At 34.5% G+C, this 18801-nt stretch overlaps 2 protein-coding genes across 3 annotated transcripts; one reads left to right on the top strand and one right to left on the bottom strand.

Moving 5' to 3' along the window:
- Positions 1–839: 839 nt before the first annotated feature.
- Positions 840–8401, top strand: LOC149497753 (Zinc finger C-x8-C-x5-C-x3-H type family protein). Of its 2 annotated transcripts, XM_089719148.1 has the most exons (5): positions 840–996; positions 2188–2251; positions 4894–5317; positions 5754–7977; positions 8202–8401. In XM_089719148.1, exons 3-5 carry the CDS (start codon positions 4938–4940, stop codon positions 8232–8234), a joined length of 2637 nt encoding a protein of 878 aa, XP_089575274.1. In that variant the 5' UTR covers positions 840–996; positions 2188–2251; positions 4894–4937; the 3' UTR covers positions 8235–8401. The 2 variants fall into 2 exon arrangements, with proteins under 2 accessions (XP_089575274.1, XP_089575275.1); XM_089719149.1 differs by lacking the exon at positions 2188–2251 and having other exon boundaries at positions 856–996.
- Positions 8402–10191: 1790 nt separating this feature from the next.
- On the bottom strand, positions 10192–17924 carry LOC149497752 (cyclin-dependent kinase C-2-like). The gene is made up of 12 exons (XM_089719318.1): positions 17534–17924; positions 16473–16554; positions 16173–16263; positions 16005–16034; positions 15772–15881; positions 15598–15670; positions 15391–15511; positions 15124–15241; positions 12912–13051; positions 12703–12760; positions 11191–11261; positions 10192–11085 (listed from the first exon to the last, which is right to left on the bottom strand). The coding sequence occupies exons 1-12, from the start codon at positions 17641–17643 to the stop codon at positions 10542–10544; spliced, it is 1548 nt and encodes a 515-aa protein (XP_089575444.1). The 5' UTR covers positions 17644–17924; the 3' UTR covers positions 10192–10541.
- Positions 17925–18801: the final 877 nt, after the last annotated feature.

Here is an 18801-nt window from a genome sequence, read left to right as displayed (position 1 = left end):
ACTTGATCAATTTACATGCAAAGGAAGATCATGATGAAGAACTTGACTACACAATGCCCTTCTGGGATGATTCTTGGTACGAAGAAGGGAGTAAAAAAAAAAAAAAAAACATTACAGAAGAAATAAGAAATTTAGGAAAAACATGCTTATATAACATTTAGAAAATGGAGGAACTTTATGGGTGCATTTTTTTTTTAGCAAAACACTGCTATTTGGAGAGATAGATTCAAAAAATTTGCTAAATAATCTTTAGTATTTGACTTTATAACATATGCTCATTTTTTTAGTCAATTTTTTTACATGAGTAGTTTATCATATAATATGCTCATATAATGGAATATACATTACAATTTTCATATATTTTTTTATCTCACTTAAACACGATGATATGATCAATGAGGAATAAGTAGCTTTTATAACAAAACTGTATTATAATTAGAAAATTTAGATGCAGATGATGCAACAATAAATAATGCATAAAAACTGAAACTTGTATGCAATTTAATTGAAAAAGGAATATATTAATAACTCAATCATGTTTAATATAATATTTGAATTTTATTTATCACTTTTTTATTTTTCTAAGAACTTCGGTGTTATCAACAAAGTAAATAAAGGACAATTTAGACTTTGTACTTTCAAGAATGTCCAAATTGAATGAAATGCTCACTATGGAAATTTTGGTCTTTTATCAAATTATTTTAGGGACTAGGTTTTTCTCCCTTTTGCCATGTAGTTCTAACTAATTACCTCTAATGGTCCAGTACACTACACAATACGTATTTACACGTGGCAAGGCCCACATATATTTTTAACAGCTCGAGCATTACCGAAGAAATAATCCCTGATTCCCTAATTTTCCACAAGATCGTATCGGACTCAGCCTCTTACTGGTTGTGCTTCGAACGCTGCACCACCGCCGATCTCTATACTCTGCCGCCGTCATATTACCGGTTTCTTATCTCGTCTACTAGCCCACCACTGATTTCTTTGCAGGTTCGCACTCTCTATTTCTTTTTCTTTCTATTCGTTATCATATCTCTTTCGCTTCCCTCTTTTCCTTGTCGTGGTTGGAGCTGCTTTTACTCGATCCAACTATTGGGCTTTTCTGTTGGAGTTCTTTTTAGAAATCTGATAAAATTTCGTTCTTGCTTATTTTTTCAGGAGCCTTTACTTCTTTAAAAATGATACTGTCTAAATGGGGTTCTGTGGAATCACCAATAATGATATTTCTTTTTTTGGTGCTTTTAGCTTCTCTTTGCTACTCTAGTTTGATGCTACACTCGAAATTAGTTCCTTCAGTTTTTGAGTTTTGATATAGGGATTGGGTAGCTAATATACTTTTCTTCAGTTTTTCGTCTTCATATCTAGCTGCTACTGCTACTTAAAATGTAAGATTGAAGTAGAGTCATTTTGTACAAGAAAATAATTCTCATTTCTCGTTTTGTAAAAAATGGTAAATTTTGTGTTTTTAATTTGCTTTTTTTTTTTTTCTTTCTTTTTGTGTGTGTGAGCGTGGTAGGGGGAGTGATGGTTTTCATTTTTGTCTTTTTCCATCTTATGATTAGAATATAGTCATAAATAATAAGTTATAACAAAAATATGATTCTATCTGCCAGTTACATGATCAGGTTGTGAAGAAAGCCCTATTCTTTATATACTTGGATAATTTATGATTGTAGAATCATTTGGTATGTTTAAATATAAAAAATATGGAGGTGTTGCTTCCTGGTTTATCACATTTTTGTTCTGTTTGTGAAGTCTGGTTTGAGCTAAGGATTTGGCCATGTATGTCTCTTTGAATTTCATGGTGCTACTTATGCCACAAATCTCATAAGAGATATTGTGTTGTGAGTAGAGAAACTTGAAGCTTTGTTATTTTCCAGATATTGTTGTTCGGATATATGCAATAACTACCTCAAGCTTTTCTTTTCTGGTTCACTGGTTTTAATTTTGTCTTAGTTTCTTTTCTTGTATGTTTAGGCAATGTGAAAACTAAGAGGACATATTGCAAAACCAAGTAATTGGGAAAAGCTTTATTCATTAGTACTTAAGAATGTATATAGTAGCTTTGCAGTTGATTCATGTATATATATATTTTTTTGTTTATCTTATGAGTTTAAATTACAGAATATGCCTCTATTACACTGTTATTATTCATGGAATTAATATAAAAATAAATTGTAGGTTCCATGTGCTTCATCTGGGTCCTTTGAAATGGAGGGTATCTTCGTCCTAGAGAATGGAGTGGGTAAGTGGCAGTTGCATGTGCCATAATCAATTGTCCTCTGGGCTCTGGTTATATAAGTTCATAACTACCATGCTTGGGGATTAATTATAGACAACTTTAATAAATGGATGCAATGCAAAATTGAGCTTACATGTTTTGCAATTAAGGCAGGTAGAAGCAGCGTGCTTTATTGTTTTAATGGTGCTTTTGGTGGTGCTCTTGGAGTTTAGTCTGAATCTTCTAAATTTTACCTCAGATCTCTGTCCAATGAATGCTGAATTTGATAGGCATGTGATTTTGGATTACAATGTTCCACGAGACCAATCAATAAAATTGTTCGGTGGTCTCAAAATTAATATTTGTATTTAACTCTGATGACAAAGTAAAACAACACGTGTCTGAAAGATGAATAGAGGGGGATTCTGGTGCTTACAGAATGTCTCTTTCTGCCAATGTAATTGTTGGCCACTTGAATTTGTAAAATTTTATCATATGGGTTTAATTGCATCTATCTTTAATTGTAAGCAAATTTGTTTGAAACGTGCTTATTGCACCAGTGATGAGGTATGTTTTTCTCCCCATTGGAGTAGTCAACCCAATCATCACTCTTGCTTTACCTTTTTGCGATTAGTATTCTTCTATTGGGCGTAGTAGTAGGAAATTTATTTGAGCTCTACATCAGTTGCTATAGAGTTGGGCTTTTGCAATTGCTATTACCAATAATTTGTACAAAGTTTTGTGTTTTACTCTTTTGGGGAAAAAAAGGACTGATAGAGAAACCTTGACTTGCATTGTCACCCTTAAAGGCTATCCTAGGGAAGTTTATTCATCATAGGCAACTACTAGCTATTTCCCTGTTTGTTGTTTGACTTTTCATTTATCATCAGTTGGCGGAAGATGATTGGAGAACTCATTGTCAAACCTATTAGAAAATTGTTGTGTTTTCTCCTTCATCTTTGAATTCCTACACCAATCAAACCATAATTGAATCGTGAACTCAAGGTTTATTGGAGCCCGACATGGACTTGTCAGAAACACCACCACAAGAATTTGACCAGTATTCCTAAGATTATTGAATAGATTCTCTTATCCAACAGTCACATGCTCCAAAGATTATTGAAAAGCTGCTAATTCAATTTTTTTTGATACATTGCTTTATTGCAAACTTTTTTCTGGTAAGTTCAACAAGAAGTTGAATTATCTGATTGGTAAAAGATCATCATTAAAAAAATTTCAACTGTTAATCCATTTTCATACTTTTCAAAAGTAATTTGATTGTGAAATTGGGGTTGTTAAAGAATTACTAGTATTCTTATTAATTTACATATGTTTGGCTAACAAGTAGAAAGATGGTCTTACATATGTTGCCTATAGTTTTATCATACATCAGCATTCAGATTGCACCTTAGACACTACAAACTTCTCCAGTTCATCCACAATCTTCTCCTTTTTTCAATGCATTATTGCCATTCTATGCTCTATTTTGTCTGAAGCCTAAACGTTAGATCAAGATTAATGCACACCTTCACTTTTGTTTGATTCCTGGAAATGGTAATCCATACCGTCATTATTGGCTTAATACAATGGATGGCATATTTTATTGAAGTATTAGGAACAAAGAAAGAGTGTGGAAGTTAGGGTTCGTTGAGACATTTGATATTAGGAAACAATTATTCTTGTTCAGCATGGGAGGAATCATGCACCAGGTTGTGTTCTTAGGGTGACTTGGATGTTGATACTTAAACACTGAAGTTTTGTAACTTAGTTTGTTGAGACATATGATATTAGGAAAAGACTATTCCTGATCCCTATGAATGGGGATCATACATCCAATAGTTTTCTTAGTGACTCGGATGTTGATACCTAAATAGTGGAGTATCGTAATGTAACTTGGTTGCTTGATGTAAGTTTGAAGGGAAAAACGATGGTTGACTTAAGTTATGGAAGTGATTAAATTGGAAGATAAGAATTCTTCTTCTGTAGATCATGCTACAAGGAAGTCAAAATTTGCCATTTGCTTGTTTACAAGTGCAAATATAATGGGCATGCTTTAGACAATGCATTAAGATGTAGAATGTCACCATGATTACCAGTCACGCCTAAGCTCATCGTGGAGAGGACGTATTTATTATTGTTGTTGTTGTTGTTGTTATTCCAAGCCTCTTTAAGTATATTAATGACAACCAAAATAATTGCAGCCTTCTTGAAGCATCTCATGAATTAAAAAATCGATCAGGCTTTTCTATAACACAATGGAAAAGAACAAGGACAAACGTGAAAATTCTGGGACTGATAAAAAAACTTGTGAGAAACTGAGAGAATTTGGGGTTTTCTGCCATTGTAGTTCTGTTCAGTTGAATTATGAAATAAACTTAGTTGTAAAGTTGGACTGACTTAAAATATGACTTATGTATGACTTGTGAATTTATGGTTTGGTCAGGTGCAACACTTTCTTTGTATGGATTATGGAGTTGCTAAGAATCTCGTACTTCTCTTGTGTATATGGATATACATCCATTTCTTTTGTTAATAACCTTTTCTACTTGTAATAGTTTTTCCTTTATGCTAACTGTAGAGGGCAAACTTCAGGAGAGAAATTAAATGATTAAACACATGTTATATATAGTCAAGGGTTTTTAATATATTTCTTATGCTGGTTCCAGATTGTACTCTTTTCGAATGAGAAGGTGGTGCTACTTTTGTCAAAATGAGTGGAAGTGGTCGAAGACGTAGTTCTAAGTGGGATTTGAAAGAAGAATCTCGTATTCAGTTTGAAAGTATACATGACAATGCATGGCCAGGAAAAGCAGGCTTATGTTTCCATGACAAAGAATCACAACGCGGCTGGCTTTCTCCTGAAGCAGCAAGTGGTAATCGTCCCAAATGGTCTACTCTGGAACCTTTGCCTGGAAGAAGAGGCTCGCGTAGGGATGATAGCATTGATGAAGACCGTAACAGAAGTTCAAAAGCAATGACGCCATGGGATGGAGATGACAGTTACGGAACGAGAATGTCTCCTGGTCTTGAGGAATGGAGACAGCAAAATCATCGCATCTCTCCTAAAAATGAATGGAAAAGATCAAGAAGGTTGAGACTGTACCTTTTCTGGCTTAAGTACTAGGTTTGCAGTTAATCTCCTGTTTTAACCCAATGTTTCCCTTCATTCATATGGCTGTGCCTAATCGTTGTTACTGATATATTTTGCATGTATGAAAAGCCTATAATATCACTGAAATCAGTTTTTTTTTCTCTTGACTATTTTATGCAAAAGGCTTACCATTATGTTAAAACACTTTTAAACTACCATTAGTTTGCAATTTATGGTGTTTGTGTTGTATTCTTCCCATTTACTGAGCATAATGCTTTTTTCAACTTCCCTATAAAGTTTATTACTGATGAGGTAAAAAGCGAGTAATAGGCACTTCTGCTGCTGGGATATTTGGTTCTATGTTGAATACGATGGGTGTTCTTCTCTCCCTCTCTCTCTCTCTTGGTGCTATCTGATTATCCTATTTTTTTGCAGAAGCAGAAGCCGAAGCCGAAGCCGAAGCCAGAGCCGGAGCAGGAGTAGAAGCCCAGTCCGTGGCTTTGGGAGAGATTCTGGACCATTTGACAGAAGTAGAAGCAGATCAGGAGTATCAACTCAGTTATGTAAAGATTTTGCTGCTGGTAGATGCAGGAAGGGCAATCACTGTCCATTTCTTCACCAAGGTACTCAGAGCTATGATGATGGTTGGGAAAGACACAGGAAAACTATAACACCAAAGTATCCTGCCCCTCATGATTCCAGAGAGTATCCCACAGGGAGCGGAAGATCTACTGATTGTTGTACTGATTTTCTTAAAGGGAACTGTAGGAGGGGTGCGTCCTGCAGGTTTCCTCATCATAGTGCCTCTCATGCAGTTGGCAAGGGATCTTCTAATGAGGTCATTAGAGAAAGAAATGAAAGAAGGCATAGGGATGCATCTCCAGAAAGACGTGGTGATCGTGAACCCCGAAGAGCAGCTGATGTTCCTTGCAAATTTTTTGCTGCAGGTAATTGTCGGAATGGAAAGTCTTGTAGGTTTTCACATCAGGATCAGACCCTATTTAGTCCTGATAGGTCACGGGATGCTAGGTGTTCACTTGACCACCATTCTGATGATGTGGAAAAATTATGGAAGGGTCCAAAATGGGGCTCTACTAGTACTTCAGATGCTGGAAAGTTGAGCAGGGATAATAAAGATGAGGCTATTGGTGCCCCTGATGAAAGGGGCCTTGCACGGTCTATAGATGGTGGATGGAGTCGTTGGGAGGACAAGGCATGTGAAGATCCATTGACTGATCATGAAAAGGCCTTTCCATGGAAGGCAGAAAATGCTGGTGATAACATGCTTGCTTCTGATCAAGGAGCTGGCAAGAATTGGCTGGGAGATATGGACATGTCTCCTGAATGGAATTATAAAGTCCAACCTTCCAACCATATTGATAAACAAGAGCATGCTTCCTTAACTAGCTGCGATCCTGGTATAACTCTAGAAGCTTCGGGTCAGGTGCATGATGTCACTGCAGTTATGCCGATGATGATAAATGAATCGTCTGCAAAACTACGTGACTACAATTTAATGGAGGTTGGTGTTAGTGCTTTACCACATGATGATAAGAATGTGACTGGAAAAGCTGCCAGCTCTCATACTGGCATTTCTGCCAATATCTTACCGGCACAAAGCTTTAATCAAAATGGCTTGAATCCAAATGCTTTACCTCTTCCAGTCTTGAATGCGGTTGGACAAGGTCAAGTAAAAATCCCAATATCAGGGGGAGGTATAGTAAATCCTCTAAATCAGTCACTGGTTCAGGAGGCAAAGATAGTCACCAAGCCAGATATTGGGGAAACAAATGCATCCCAAGGGGATCCTGGACTGCCGATGACTCAGAACATGGTAAGCAGTGAACAACTCAATCAGCTTACCAACATCTCAGCCTCTCTTGCCCAGTTACTTGCAAATGGACAGCAACTTCCACAGCTTTATGCTGTTCATAATTCACATGCCCATAATGGTACAGAAATATCTTCCTTTGCCAACTCTGAGGGGGCTGTCAAATCAGATTCTGCAGCAACCGTGCAATCAAGTCAACATGTAGGACCACAGAAGCAGTATGATCCTATATCTGACAGCTTTGACCCTAAGCAGCATGATGTCAATAATAATCCCCCAGGCTTTTCGCCAAACCTCATTAAACAGAAAAGCATTGCAGAAGCGAAACCAGAAATGTCTTGCAAAAGCTTATCTCCATCTACAACTGGAGCACCAAATGGTGGTGATCACAATAAGTTCCACAATTTGCAAGAATCAAATGGCAAGAATCACCAGTTAAATGAGGTGGAAACAGGTGCAAACTCCAAAGCCAAGAAGGAAAATGATGGAGTGGAGACGGAGGAAAGTGGGAAAGCAGTGGAGGTGACTGCAGAAGATGATGGTCCCTTGGAGAACGTCGATGGAGATGGAAAGACTGATGAGGGCAAAAAAAATAAGGATGTTAAGGGGCTCCGTGCTTTTAAGTTCGCACTAGTGGAGTTTGTTAAGGAGCTTCTGAAACCCACATGGAAGGAAGGTCAAATGAGCAAAGATGCTTATAAAAACATAGTGAAGAAAGTAGTCGACAAAGTTACTGGAACAATGCAGGGGGCTAATGTTCCTCAAACACAAGAAAAAATTCAACAATATCTTTCATTTTCAAAGCCAAAGCTGACCAAACTTGTACAGGTGGGCTTTCATTTACGTATTTTACATTGTATTTCTCAGGCAATATAAATTTGGTAATGGATGGGAATTAGTTGAATTTCTGCATTTTTTTAGTACTTTTTTCATGGTACAAAATTATTAAAGGGTATAGGCTGTTCAGAATTTTTTTTTTTTTTCAGGTAATACTTTTGGTACCGTTATGTTTGTCTTTTCATGTATTGACTTATTTATTTTTTGGATTGCAGGCATATGTGGAGAAATTTCAGAAGGATAAATGAAACAATGAACTTCCTGTGTTTTCTAATTCATTTATTTTTCTATGTTATACAGCAGGCTCATAATATTGCTTGTGAATCATTATGGTAACGCAGTTTCTAGAGCAACGCTTTTTCTGTTTTTGTATTTTAGTTGTTAGATTCAAGTTTGGCCAACCTTTCAGCTCCAACTTGCATTTTTGCCGTATCTTTCTTTTAAGTCTTTTGTTTTTCATGCATGAGGTATTTGCACTTGCACCTTTCAAGTAAATGGCATTGCACATGATTTGCATTACATGGTTTAGCTTGGGTTATATAGCTCATGCTTTGTCTTAACAATTATTTTGCAAGATTCCTATTACATGGTTTGGTCTCGTACTTGAGAATTTACCTTGTCTAGTTAAATTTTGGCAGTTAGTGTTCTTTTCTTCATCTTGCAAATTGCTGATGGAACTATTATTTGACATGTTATAGTTGCAGTGCTTATTTTATTATGTAATTCACATCTGCCCTCTATGCAGAATTTTATGTAATTATGCTGCCATGTTTTCTGCCCAGTGATGAGTTGAAGATTTAACCCCAGTTTTCTAGTTATGCCTTGGAGAGATTACCCAGTGCAGTCGGTGCACAGGCAGTCTCTCACACTACTGCGTATCTCTGACTTTGATGATGTTGTGTTGGATAATGGCTATTCAGGTCTTTTTATTATTTTATCTTTTGCTATATATTCTTTTTGATTGCATCTTTGTGTTTGGACAATATATGGAATGGTTATTCCTGGTTCGGTGAGATTGGTATTTCTGTTGCCCTTTTATTTTAATGTATATACTGCGGAATGTGAAGTGGGTCTGCTGTTATCCCTGTTCAAGATGATTGATTGGATCGGATCTTGAATGCTATTATGGCTTGTTTGTAATCACTCGCTGGTTGCCATAGTAAAACCGAAGTTTAATATTTTTAGTTGTGGGCAAATTTAACGTGGAATAATTTTTTTCATTGAATAATAAATTCTTTTGAATATATAATATTTTTTTTAGCTGTAAATTTTTTTTTTTTTAGGAAATATGGGACATCTTTTAACGGATGAATTTTATTTCATGAAATATTTATTTTCTGAAATATATATTTTTATCTTTTATCATTTCGTTTTCCAAACTAAAGGTCAAGGAAATATGAGTTTGGTTTTGTTAAATGGAAATCAACTTGAGTGCAATAATTGCTATTTTAATAGCTAGTATTAGCTATTAGCTAAATTGGAGGAATGACATTTCATGATGTAATTAATTTCTGAACACTAAATAATTTAGGCAGTAGTAATACTATTTAAAAGCGATTGTCAAATAAGGCTTAAAAAGTTAGTGGGTGAAATATTTCAATGGTCAATCCAATTTTGTATTGAATTATTTCTTTGGTCAAAAAGATGCCTTATTGGATTTTATTATAGTCTATTAATACTTGGAAAATTATAATTTTGTACTTGTAGTTTATTATAAATTACTAGTTTATCTCAATGTTTTTAAGAATACATTACAATGTCCTTATAGTTTATCTTGATAAACTTTCGTTCTTTTATCCATTTTATTTTATTTTTCAGTAAAGTCAAAGGAAAAAATTAGTCAGAAGAGAGAATATTGTTGAACACCCCTAACAATGCAATCTTCTTCTTCATCTCCTTTGTAGCCGTCTAACTTGCAGAAAGAGCAATAAAACTACCAATGAAAAACAACAAAACCTTTATTTTTGTTCACTATTTGAAAAGATGAATGAAAATAATGAAAAATTGTTAGTTTTTTTTCATTGTTATTTTCCACCATTGTGTTTAGACGACGAAAGAAAATAATGAAGAAAATAAAATAAATTTATTGAGGAAAACTGAGAAAGCCAGTAAAGCCATGTGCAACCGATAAACCTACTAAAAGGGTAAAAAGAATTAGTTTTGCATTATAGATTGTTGAAGCAAAATCTTAAAACTTTAAAAATATAGAAGATAAAAATCGTGCCGTAGCTAACCCTTAATCAAGAGATTCCTTGTTTTGGGAACACAATAGCATAAAATTGCAGTAGAACTTGCTTACAAATTGCACACAGCTCTCACAAGGATTAGATAATCTAATAATCTATACACTTTGGTCAGTTAATCTCCCCAACTCATCTACGTCTACCACAACCTATGCATAACAATACATAAACAGCACAGCATGCACATCTACAGTGTTTCTCTAGTGCAGTTCAATTTTAAAGTGCATGAAGCAATAAAGAAACTCAAAACTCTTCACTACTTCTAATCATAATTTTCTACACGTTCTTACGCTACAGGTAATTAACTCTATTCTACTGTTGCCAACCATACTGCTGCTGGTTGCGGTTTCCACACATCATGTTTGAGCCACGACCGGTACCAGAACTGCCATATGGAGCACCTTGATGATAATTTGGACCGCCAACTCCATATCCGCTACTCCCTCCACCACGGGGAGCACCAGGCATGCCACTCGAACCATAAGGAGGTGCACGCCCCTGTGGAGGATATGGTCCGCTCCCATAACCTCCTCCACCTTGAGCTCCACGATTTGGATGGTTGTATCCACCACTTGTTCCACTCGGAGGGTACCTTCCTGGTCCACCAGCAGGCCCACGAGGCTTCCCATAATGGTGGCTAGGCCCCGCAGCAATTGGGGGTTGAGAATTATGCAGCGGCTGATTAGCGCCCGACCTCATTTGCTGATGTGCCTGACCAGACTGTTGAATGGGTGGAAGGCGTCCATGCTGTGGCGGGTGTTGCAGTTTCTGACGTTTTGCATTTTCCTCATGTTGCCTCTGTTGCTGGCGCTTTTTCTTTGTCTGAAATTCGTGGGATGATTCATATTTAGGTAAACTAAATCAAAAGACAAAAACCAGTCAGAAAAACATACTACATAACCTAGGTTACAAATACTGCATTATGTAATGAAATCAAGGCAGCTAGGGAGTATGGCCAAACCTCTTTGGGTCACAAGGCAATGGGTCAGTCCAGAAATACTCTGCATCAAGCGCATCCTTGGCAGATATTCTCTGTTTTCACAATGAAAAACAATAAAAACTTGAGTAATGCTGCAAATAGTTTAACTGACTAGTGCAAATTAATTCATTGAATCTTTAAATTTTGCATGCAGACACCAACTAATGTTGTCCAGAAAAGATTCCGGGGGCACTTATCATAATGTACCCTCTATCTCTCTCCGACATTTATTTCCTGGACCTAGAACTATCGAAACTTATCACAGATCATATTACAAATGATATTTAACCTGGATCTGAATTTTTAGCACTGGGTTTCACCTGGGCTACGCTATGAACCAAACCAAACCCATGTACAAACATTCATGAATTTAGTCAGATGACATCTCCATTTAATTTAAAAGTGAAAAATGTTGTCCTTACAACATTTTGACTCATTCATCTGGTTCAGTCACTTTTTATAATCAGAAATGTGAGATAAGAAAACCAAAAGAGTGCACTTGAATGCACACATTAAAAAACAAACACACTATTCTCCAAAAAAAAAAAAAAACACTCTCCTAGAAGCAGGAGCTTGCGAACAGATGCAATGAGAATTTGAACAAAGCAAATGCCAAGAAATGCGCCAAGCAAATATCACAAGTTATATCCTTAACCTCTATTTGTCATTAGTAATCTCTCATCCCCTCAGTTTGGAATTGTTATATAAACAGTTGATCATATAGCAAACAACTTTGATCTCTAAAGTAAGATGTTGTCATGAATTCATCATCAGAGACGCAAGGAATAATTATATAGAACTCACACCCAAGGCCAACTTAAATATGTGAAACACAAGTTCAATTCAAGAAGCTTAAAGTTAACAAGCTTAACCAATCCAAAACCAAACTCATGGATTCCAACAAACATGCAAACTGAAGACGAAGATAAATCTCTAAGGAAAACCCTTATTTGCATGTGGTCAATGAATTTTTCCACCTCTGGATAATACACAAAACAGGAGTATCTTATTTAATTGATTTCATTTGCCTTTTGACTTGCTGTTGCAACTAGGCCACAAGTCAGTCTGCTTGGGCATGTCGCTGGTGCTAGATTTAATAATCATTTAATATCCCTAATAATATTGAAAAAAATTCTGGACATTGAATTAGACAAGGGAAATAATCAAAGATCAAAAGTTAAACTGGGGTTAATCCTAGGTCTTGTCAGTATGTATCTATTATCCATAAGGGCTGCAGTTGTATTTTAACAATTAACTTGATTACCATTAGCATCAACGACTATTCAAATTTATAATATCATATATAAAGCAATCTAACATTTATCTACAATCCATACTGGCATTTATAGGTAATTCCAATTTAGTTGACAAATAGCTCAACTCGACAATTCCCACTGATATAAAATAGACATTCTAACACCATCCCAGTCGTAGAATATATAAGAAATTTGTGTCATCATATTAAGCGATACATTACATCTTATAAAGAGATACCTGAGAAGGATCAAGAGTCAGCATTCTCTCCAATAACTCCAAAGCATGACGGTCAAAACTATGACAGAAAAGAATAAGGAGATAAGAAGGCAGATAGAATACGGGGAAAGAGTGTAAGGCAAAAGGCAAAGAAGTCAGAAAACCTCACAGAAAATAAAATCTCTAAAATACTTGATTATAACAAGATAATCATAAGTTTAGTAACCTACTGTCTGAAAACATCTCGGAGACGTCTCTTCATTGGTCTTGTTGGTTTATAATTGTTATACCAAGGAATCTTGGAAACCCCAGGCCAATTAACCTCATCTGGAGTTCCACACAACTCGTAAATCTTATTTAATTGTTCTGGCTGCAAACATCATAAAAAGTGTATTATGATGGTACAGCATGTGCAAATTATCAATGCCGCAATCAACTAAATCAGAATAGCAACAGCTCATTTTATTCTCTATATTATTCTTTAATTTCGATAGGAAACACAATTTTAACCAAAAAAAAAAAGATGCAGTGTAAGACATCATCCTACCACATGACCTGTAAATGACAAAATCAGTACATGGTTGAAACTTAAAACCAAATAAAAGAAAATATGTCCCAGATCCTCATGATATGCAGTACCAATAACACTGCAGGCAAACACCAAATTGTGACACAATTACACCTGCTAGACAATTTGTCGTCTTTGAGATGCTTGCTTGCATAAGGTACCACTTTCCTAAGCTTTATAAAATAAGATCTAACTAGAAATACATCTTTTTTTTATTTGGGCTAGATTGGCTAAGAAAAAGAATCAGAGGTAATAGGTCGAAATTTACTCCTGTTTTCAGTTGACTTGAACAAAGTTATAGCAATTGAACTCATGGAATATCCTACCATTAAATTCAATCAATGCCCAAATTGACTCCCATGACTTGTTCTCATGTCAGTATCGCATAAAATTTAAGAATTTCAAATGGACAATATTTATCTACCCCAACTACATTGCAATTTATGGATCAACGCAACAAGAATTGGATAATTGAACTCCTACAACCATTCCTGTTACTACAACAGCTCGGTCAATATAGCCACTAGTACACCATAAAGTACAATCATATCACCAAAATAAAATGAAAACTCAATGAACTTTAAAAATACAGTAATTGCCCTTTAATTAATCTTGCAATATTCTATTCATGTTCCGTAGAACCCATACCAAAACCATAACCAATTAAACAGAACACGTTTACATAAAGCAACTTAAATAGGAGGATTGATATTGTTCATCTACCAGTCAGATTGATTCAACCATTATGTAAAACGATGAGGATCTACAGTCTTTGGATATTACTAAGGATATAACTATGAACAGAACAAAATGGAGATAAAAGATTCATATAGCAATTATGTTTTGTTCTATATATTAATATATTAAATATTTTCAAAATTCCCCTTTTAAAACTTTTTTCTCCAAAAAGCATTTCAATTTCTTTTTTTTTTTTTTTTTTTTTTGACATATACTTTGCTTTGCATTAATATTATCAAACGGATACTGAAAACAAAGCATTCATATAGCTAAACCCAAATAGTTTGGGGCAAAAGCTTAATTGTTATTGTTGTATTATTTTTTAAAAAAGAAAATTAACAAGATCCTATGTTTGGATAGAATATTTTCAGTTTTAGAAATAGTTTAAATTGTTTGACTGCAAGTTAGCCCAATTTTTTTAACTAATTAGGTTCACAAATAACATAGAAAATTTTATCTAAGGTAACTTTGAACTGAAATTTTTTTGAAGGTATTTCAAATCAGCCTTCATGAACTTAGTTTCTTGAATTTAATCAATAACGGGAATCTATGTATTATGAAAGTCGAACATCACAATTTCAAATCCTTCCATCCAACCGTATTGTGTATTTATGTTATGTTCATGCAACCAGGGTTTCGGCACGGACCTGCTAACAGTAAAATCTGATTCAAAGCTAAAGCTTTTGTTTTACCACGATTCTTTCCTCAACCTATTGTTTCTGAAAATTGTGAGCTCGTTAAAAGGGAACTTTAACCTTAGACTCCTTAGAGAGGGTCTACATCTCAATTTAATTGAAAATAATCCTGCTTGTTGTATTTCATACTTAAAAGCCTCAAATTTATAGAGGAAGACAAGTACTAATTAAAGTAATTCTACTAGAAGAGATCTTCTACCATAAATAAAACAGGAAACTACTAAATAAGAAGACTACTAAATAGGAAGATTAATAATATTATATCTCCTACCAAAAATAAAATAGGAAACTATTAAATATGACTACTAAATAGTAGATCTCCTACAAAAAATAAAAAAGGAAACTACTAAATAGGAAGACATCTAAATAGAACTTCTTAATAATAAAACTTCTAAATTAAGAAAACTGCAAAATGTCGTAATTGCATCTCTAACAATTTACCTCATCTTTTCCAGGAAAAATTGGTTTCCCATGAAGAAGTTCAGCAAAAATACAACCAACAGACCACATATCAACAGCTGGACCATACTTAGTTGTCCCAAGAAGCAATTCTGGAGGTCTGCTCAAAATTAAAAATAAGTATTGCTTACCTTTTTTATTTTCCTCATGCTTCTTACTCTTCTTAGGTGGAAAGAAATGGTGCATCTTCTTAGAAAGAAATGAAGAAGTTTACAAATCTTAACACTCCATTTAGGATTAAAAGTTTACCTGTACCATAATGTAATAACACGATTTGTAAGATTCGCATTGTGATCACCTGAGAATGATCGGGCAAGCCCAAAATCTGCAAGCTTTAGATTTCCCTCATTGTCTATGAGAAGATTAGAGCCTGCACTGAAAACACAGTTAAGCTAACTAATGTCTTATGAAGTAAAAATCCGCATTCCGCAGTAAATTATTTACTTTCTTAAGCACCTTTAATATCACGGTGAAGCACTTGGTTTACATGACAATAGTGAAGCCCTGTCAAAAGCTGCCTCATATAACACTTGAAGAAAAGAAGCGACGAGTCAAAGACAAAACGATGAAGGAACAAAAAAGGGCACACTGCCAGTGTGAAACATCAAAAGGTTCATCTGTCCATAGTACCTTAATTTGAGGAACTGAAAATCTCATTCCAGGACGATCAGAAAGACCTGTTAAATCATGGTCCATGTATTCAAAGACCATGTATATTCCACCTTTATACTTGTTACCATCTGTAATCCCACATTATAGTTGTCAGAACTCAACTGCCCCCAAACAAGCCAACTATTCATAAAAAGTGCATTTTATACGCAAAACCATAATGGTGGTGGGTATGCACTAAATTAATTACTTACCTGGCCTCCCATGCTCATCCTTCTCAGGACCTAGACAAAAGAATCACAAGAAATTTAGATATCTGAAGCAAATGAAACCTACGCTAATTATGTGAATAAAGAGTACATCTACATCCTAAGTACAACGCCCGTATTTGCAAAACAAAATAGGGAACTCCAAAGAATTACCAGGAGACGTTACAATTTCTTTTAACTTAATTATGTTTTCATGATGCAGCTTCTTTAGAATTTTGATTTCACGTATTGCTGTGATGGGAAACTGCAGAAAATACAAGACTTATCTTAATAGTGAAAACATATACGATTTTTCTCTGACTAGAGAAACTGACAATCTACTTTTAGCTCACTGAACTTGGACACTAGGCATAGTTAGGAGACAATATGCATTAGTAAATGATATAAAGGACATATGATTGTCAATCCAAATATTCGTACAAAGAAATATAATCAGCAAGGGAATAAAAGTACCCCCTCTCTTTCATTGTCCATTCTTATTTTCTTCAAAGCAACTATTTCACCCGTCTTTATTTCCCTGGCCATGTAAACTTGACTGCAAGAAGAGAAGCAGACAAGCACCAATCAAATTTGTGCTGCCATCTTCAAAAATTCATAAAGGAACAAATTGAGAGACCAAGGTACTCTACAGCATAAGGTAGAAGACCACAGGCTCCAGAAAAATACTTTCTAGTTTTTCATAATGACATTTAAAACTGTACACATTTACAAAAACTTTTCATTGGCGCAGAAGAAACGAAAAGCTTTTGAGGAATACCATAATAATATTATAGCATGGGGAGCACTACATTCAAAATGATAATCAAAGCCAAGAGCAGTAACACAAGTTACCACTCACTGCACCCAACAACTATCAAATTTTCTCTCTCTTAATTTATTCAGTCCTAAATTCATTGTCTTATTAGCCCAGTACACATTTTTCTCAACTAACTAAATCTCTCAAACAGTTTCCACAGCTCAAACTTAAGTTTCTGCACCTGAAATTCCTTACGAAATATCCTATCTTTACAGACAGTGAAAAGCCATTGTTTTTCCTTCAAACACTCATGCATTCAACCATCAACTAATTTCAAAGCCCTTCATCTAAATCCTAAAATTCATCAGTTATTCATCTTTTTCCCCACTATAAAAGTAATAACAGATACCTTCACTTGTCTTACATCATGTGGCATTGTTAACACGGAAACAAGCATTTATACATATTCAATAATAATACTTGTTCTTTTTAAAAAAAAAAAAAAAAAATACACAACTTCACTACTTTTGATAAATCCATTAAGCTTCTTAGCTTAAATGGAAGTTTCATTAAAATAAGTACTGGTAAGTTGTGTTGTATAGGTAGTGTTATTAGAACCAGCAGGCAACATACTGATATAGACATCATAATAATATACTATATTAGCGTATCTAGTTTCTTGAAAGGGTATGATTTCCTAAAACCACAAATTGAAGTAAATCATAGAAGAAGCATAAAAAAGACAGAAAATTTTGAAAGAAAACGAAAGCAAACTGACCCATAAGTGCCCTCGCCAATCTGCTCCAATTTCTCGAAACAGTCGACGCTTCTGGACCCCCAAGAGGGTGACCCGTTCACATTGAGCTGCCCAGGGGCCAATATAGCCATTGTTTACTTCTCCACGCTTTTTCCTCTGTTTTATTGCTATTTTAACATCACCAAATTTCTGTCTTTTTATATTAAAAGCGAAAATTTAAAAGCGCGCAAGAGAGAAATGAGAGGAGAACGAAGCCGTATCGTCTTCCACGGTGGCTGTTGAACCTCGATCGATTGTCCGCCGATTTTGGCTGGCGTGGGTTTTGCCCTGAGATAGATAAAGAGGGAGAGAGCGAAGGGAAAGCGAAACAAGAAAGCGAAATCTTTTTAGTAAGCCTGTCAGCTAAAATACCAAATTAACTATAAATTTTTTTTAATTTTGAGCTAGTTTATATTTTTAATTTTGAGCTAGTTTATTGGATAATAAAAGCTAGAGTAAAAATTCCAAATTTCATTAGGAGGAAAGAAATCTCAACTCCAATAAAGATAACAGTACAAAAATCTTTATGCTCTAGGGTAGGGCGGGGATGATTATACCAAAAATAAAATCCAAAATTTCTTTATACGAAATGTTATTTTGACTATTAAATATCAACCATTAGATTATTAATATAAAATATTTATTCTTTTGTTTAAGATCTTTAAGTTTTTATTATTAAATATAAAATATTTAACTGTGTAAATTTTCAGATTATTTTTAACGACTATAAAAAAATGAAAATTTCAAAGATAAATAAATAAATATCTAATATCAAATCCATTTACTTAAAATTTAATTATTTAAAAATTTAATAAATAATTATAAATTTTTCTTTTAAACTTCATGATGAATTATGCAATATACATGACATTTACTGCCTTCTAAATATAATTTTTTTTAACTAAGAAAGTTAAATTACATAGAATCCTTTCATTTATTTCTAATATTAATCTTTTTTATTATTATTATCTATAGCTACTTTTTATATCATTTACTTACATATGCCAACTAATGTCGCCTCTATATAATTTAAAATTTCAAATTAATTCATCAAACCATACAAAATATATCTTCTGAGTATTAACAAATTTGTGATATTATTGCATGAAACTAATTTTTGTTTTAAATTTAATTTCATGATTATTCCAGCCAAAATTCATACTCATATTCCTTTTAATTTAAGATATGTATATAAAGTTAAACCTTCATTATAAAATGATTAATAATTTCCCAATATGTGAGAGTATCAT

The sequence above is a fragment of the Jatropha curcas genome, chromosome 3 (assembly GCF_041381405.1).
Source record: "Jatropha curcas cultivar XTBG-Jc1 chromosome 3, XTBG_Jcur_1.0, whole genome shotgun sequence".
NCBI lineage: Eukaryota > Viridiplantae > Streptophyta > Magnoliopsida > Malpighiales > Euphorbiaceae > Jatropha > Jatropha curcas.
The sequence above is the reverse complement of the archived record's forward strand: the minus strand, read 5'-3'. Positions and strand labels throughout refer to the sequence as shown.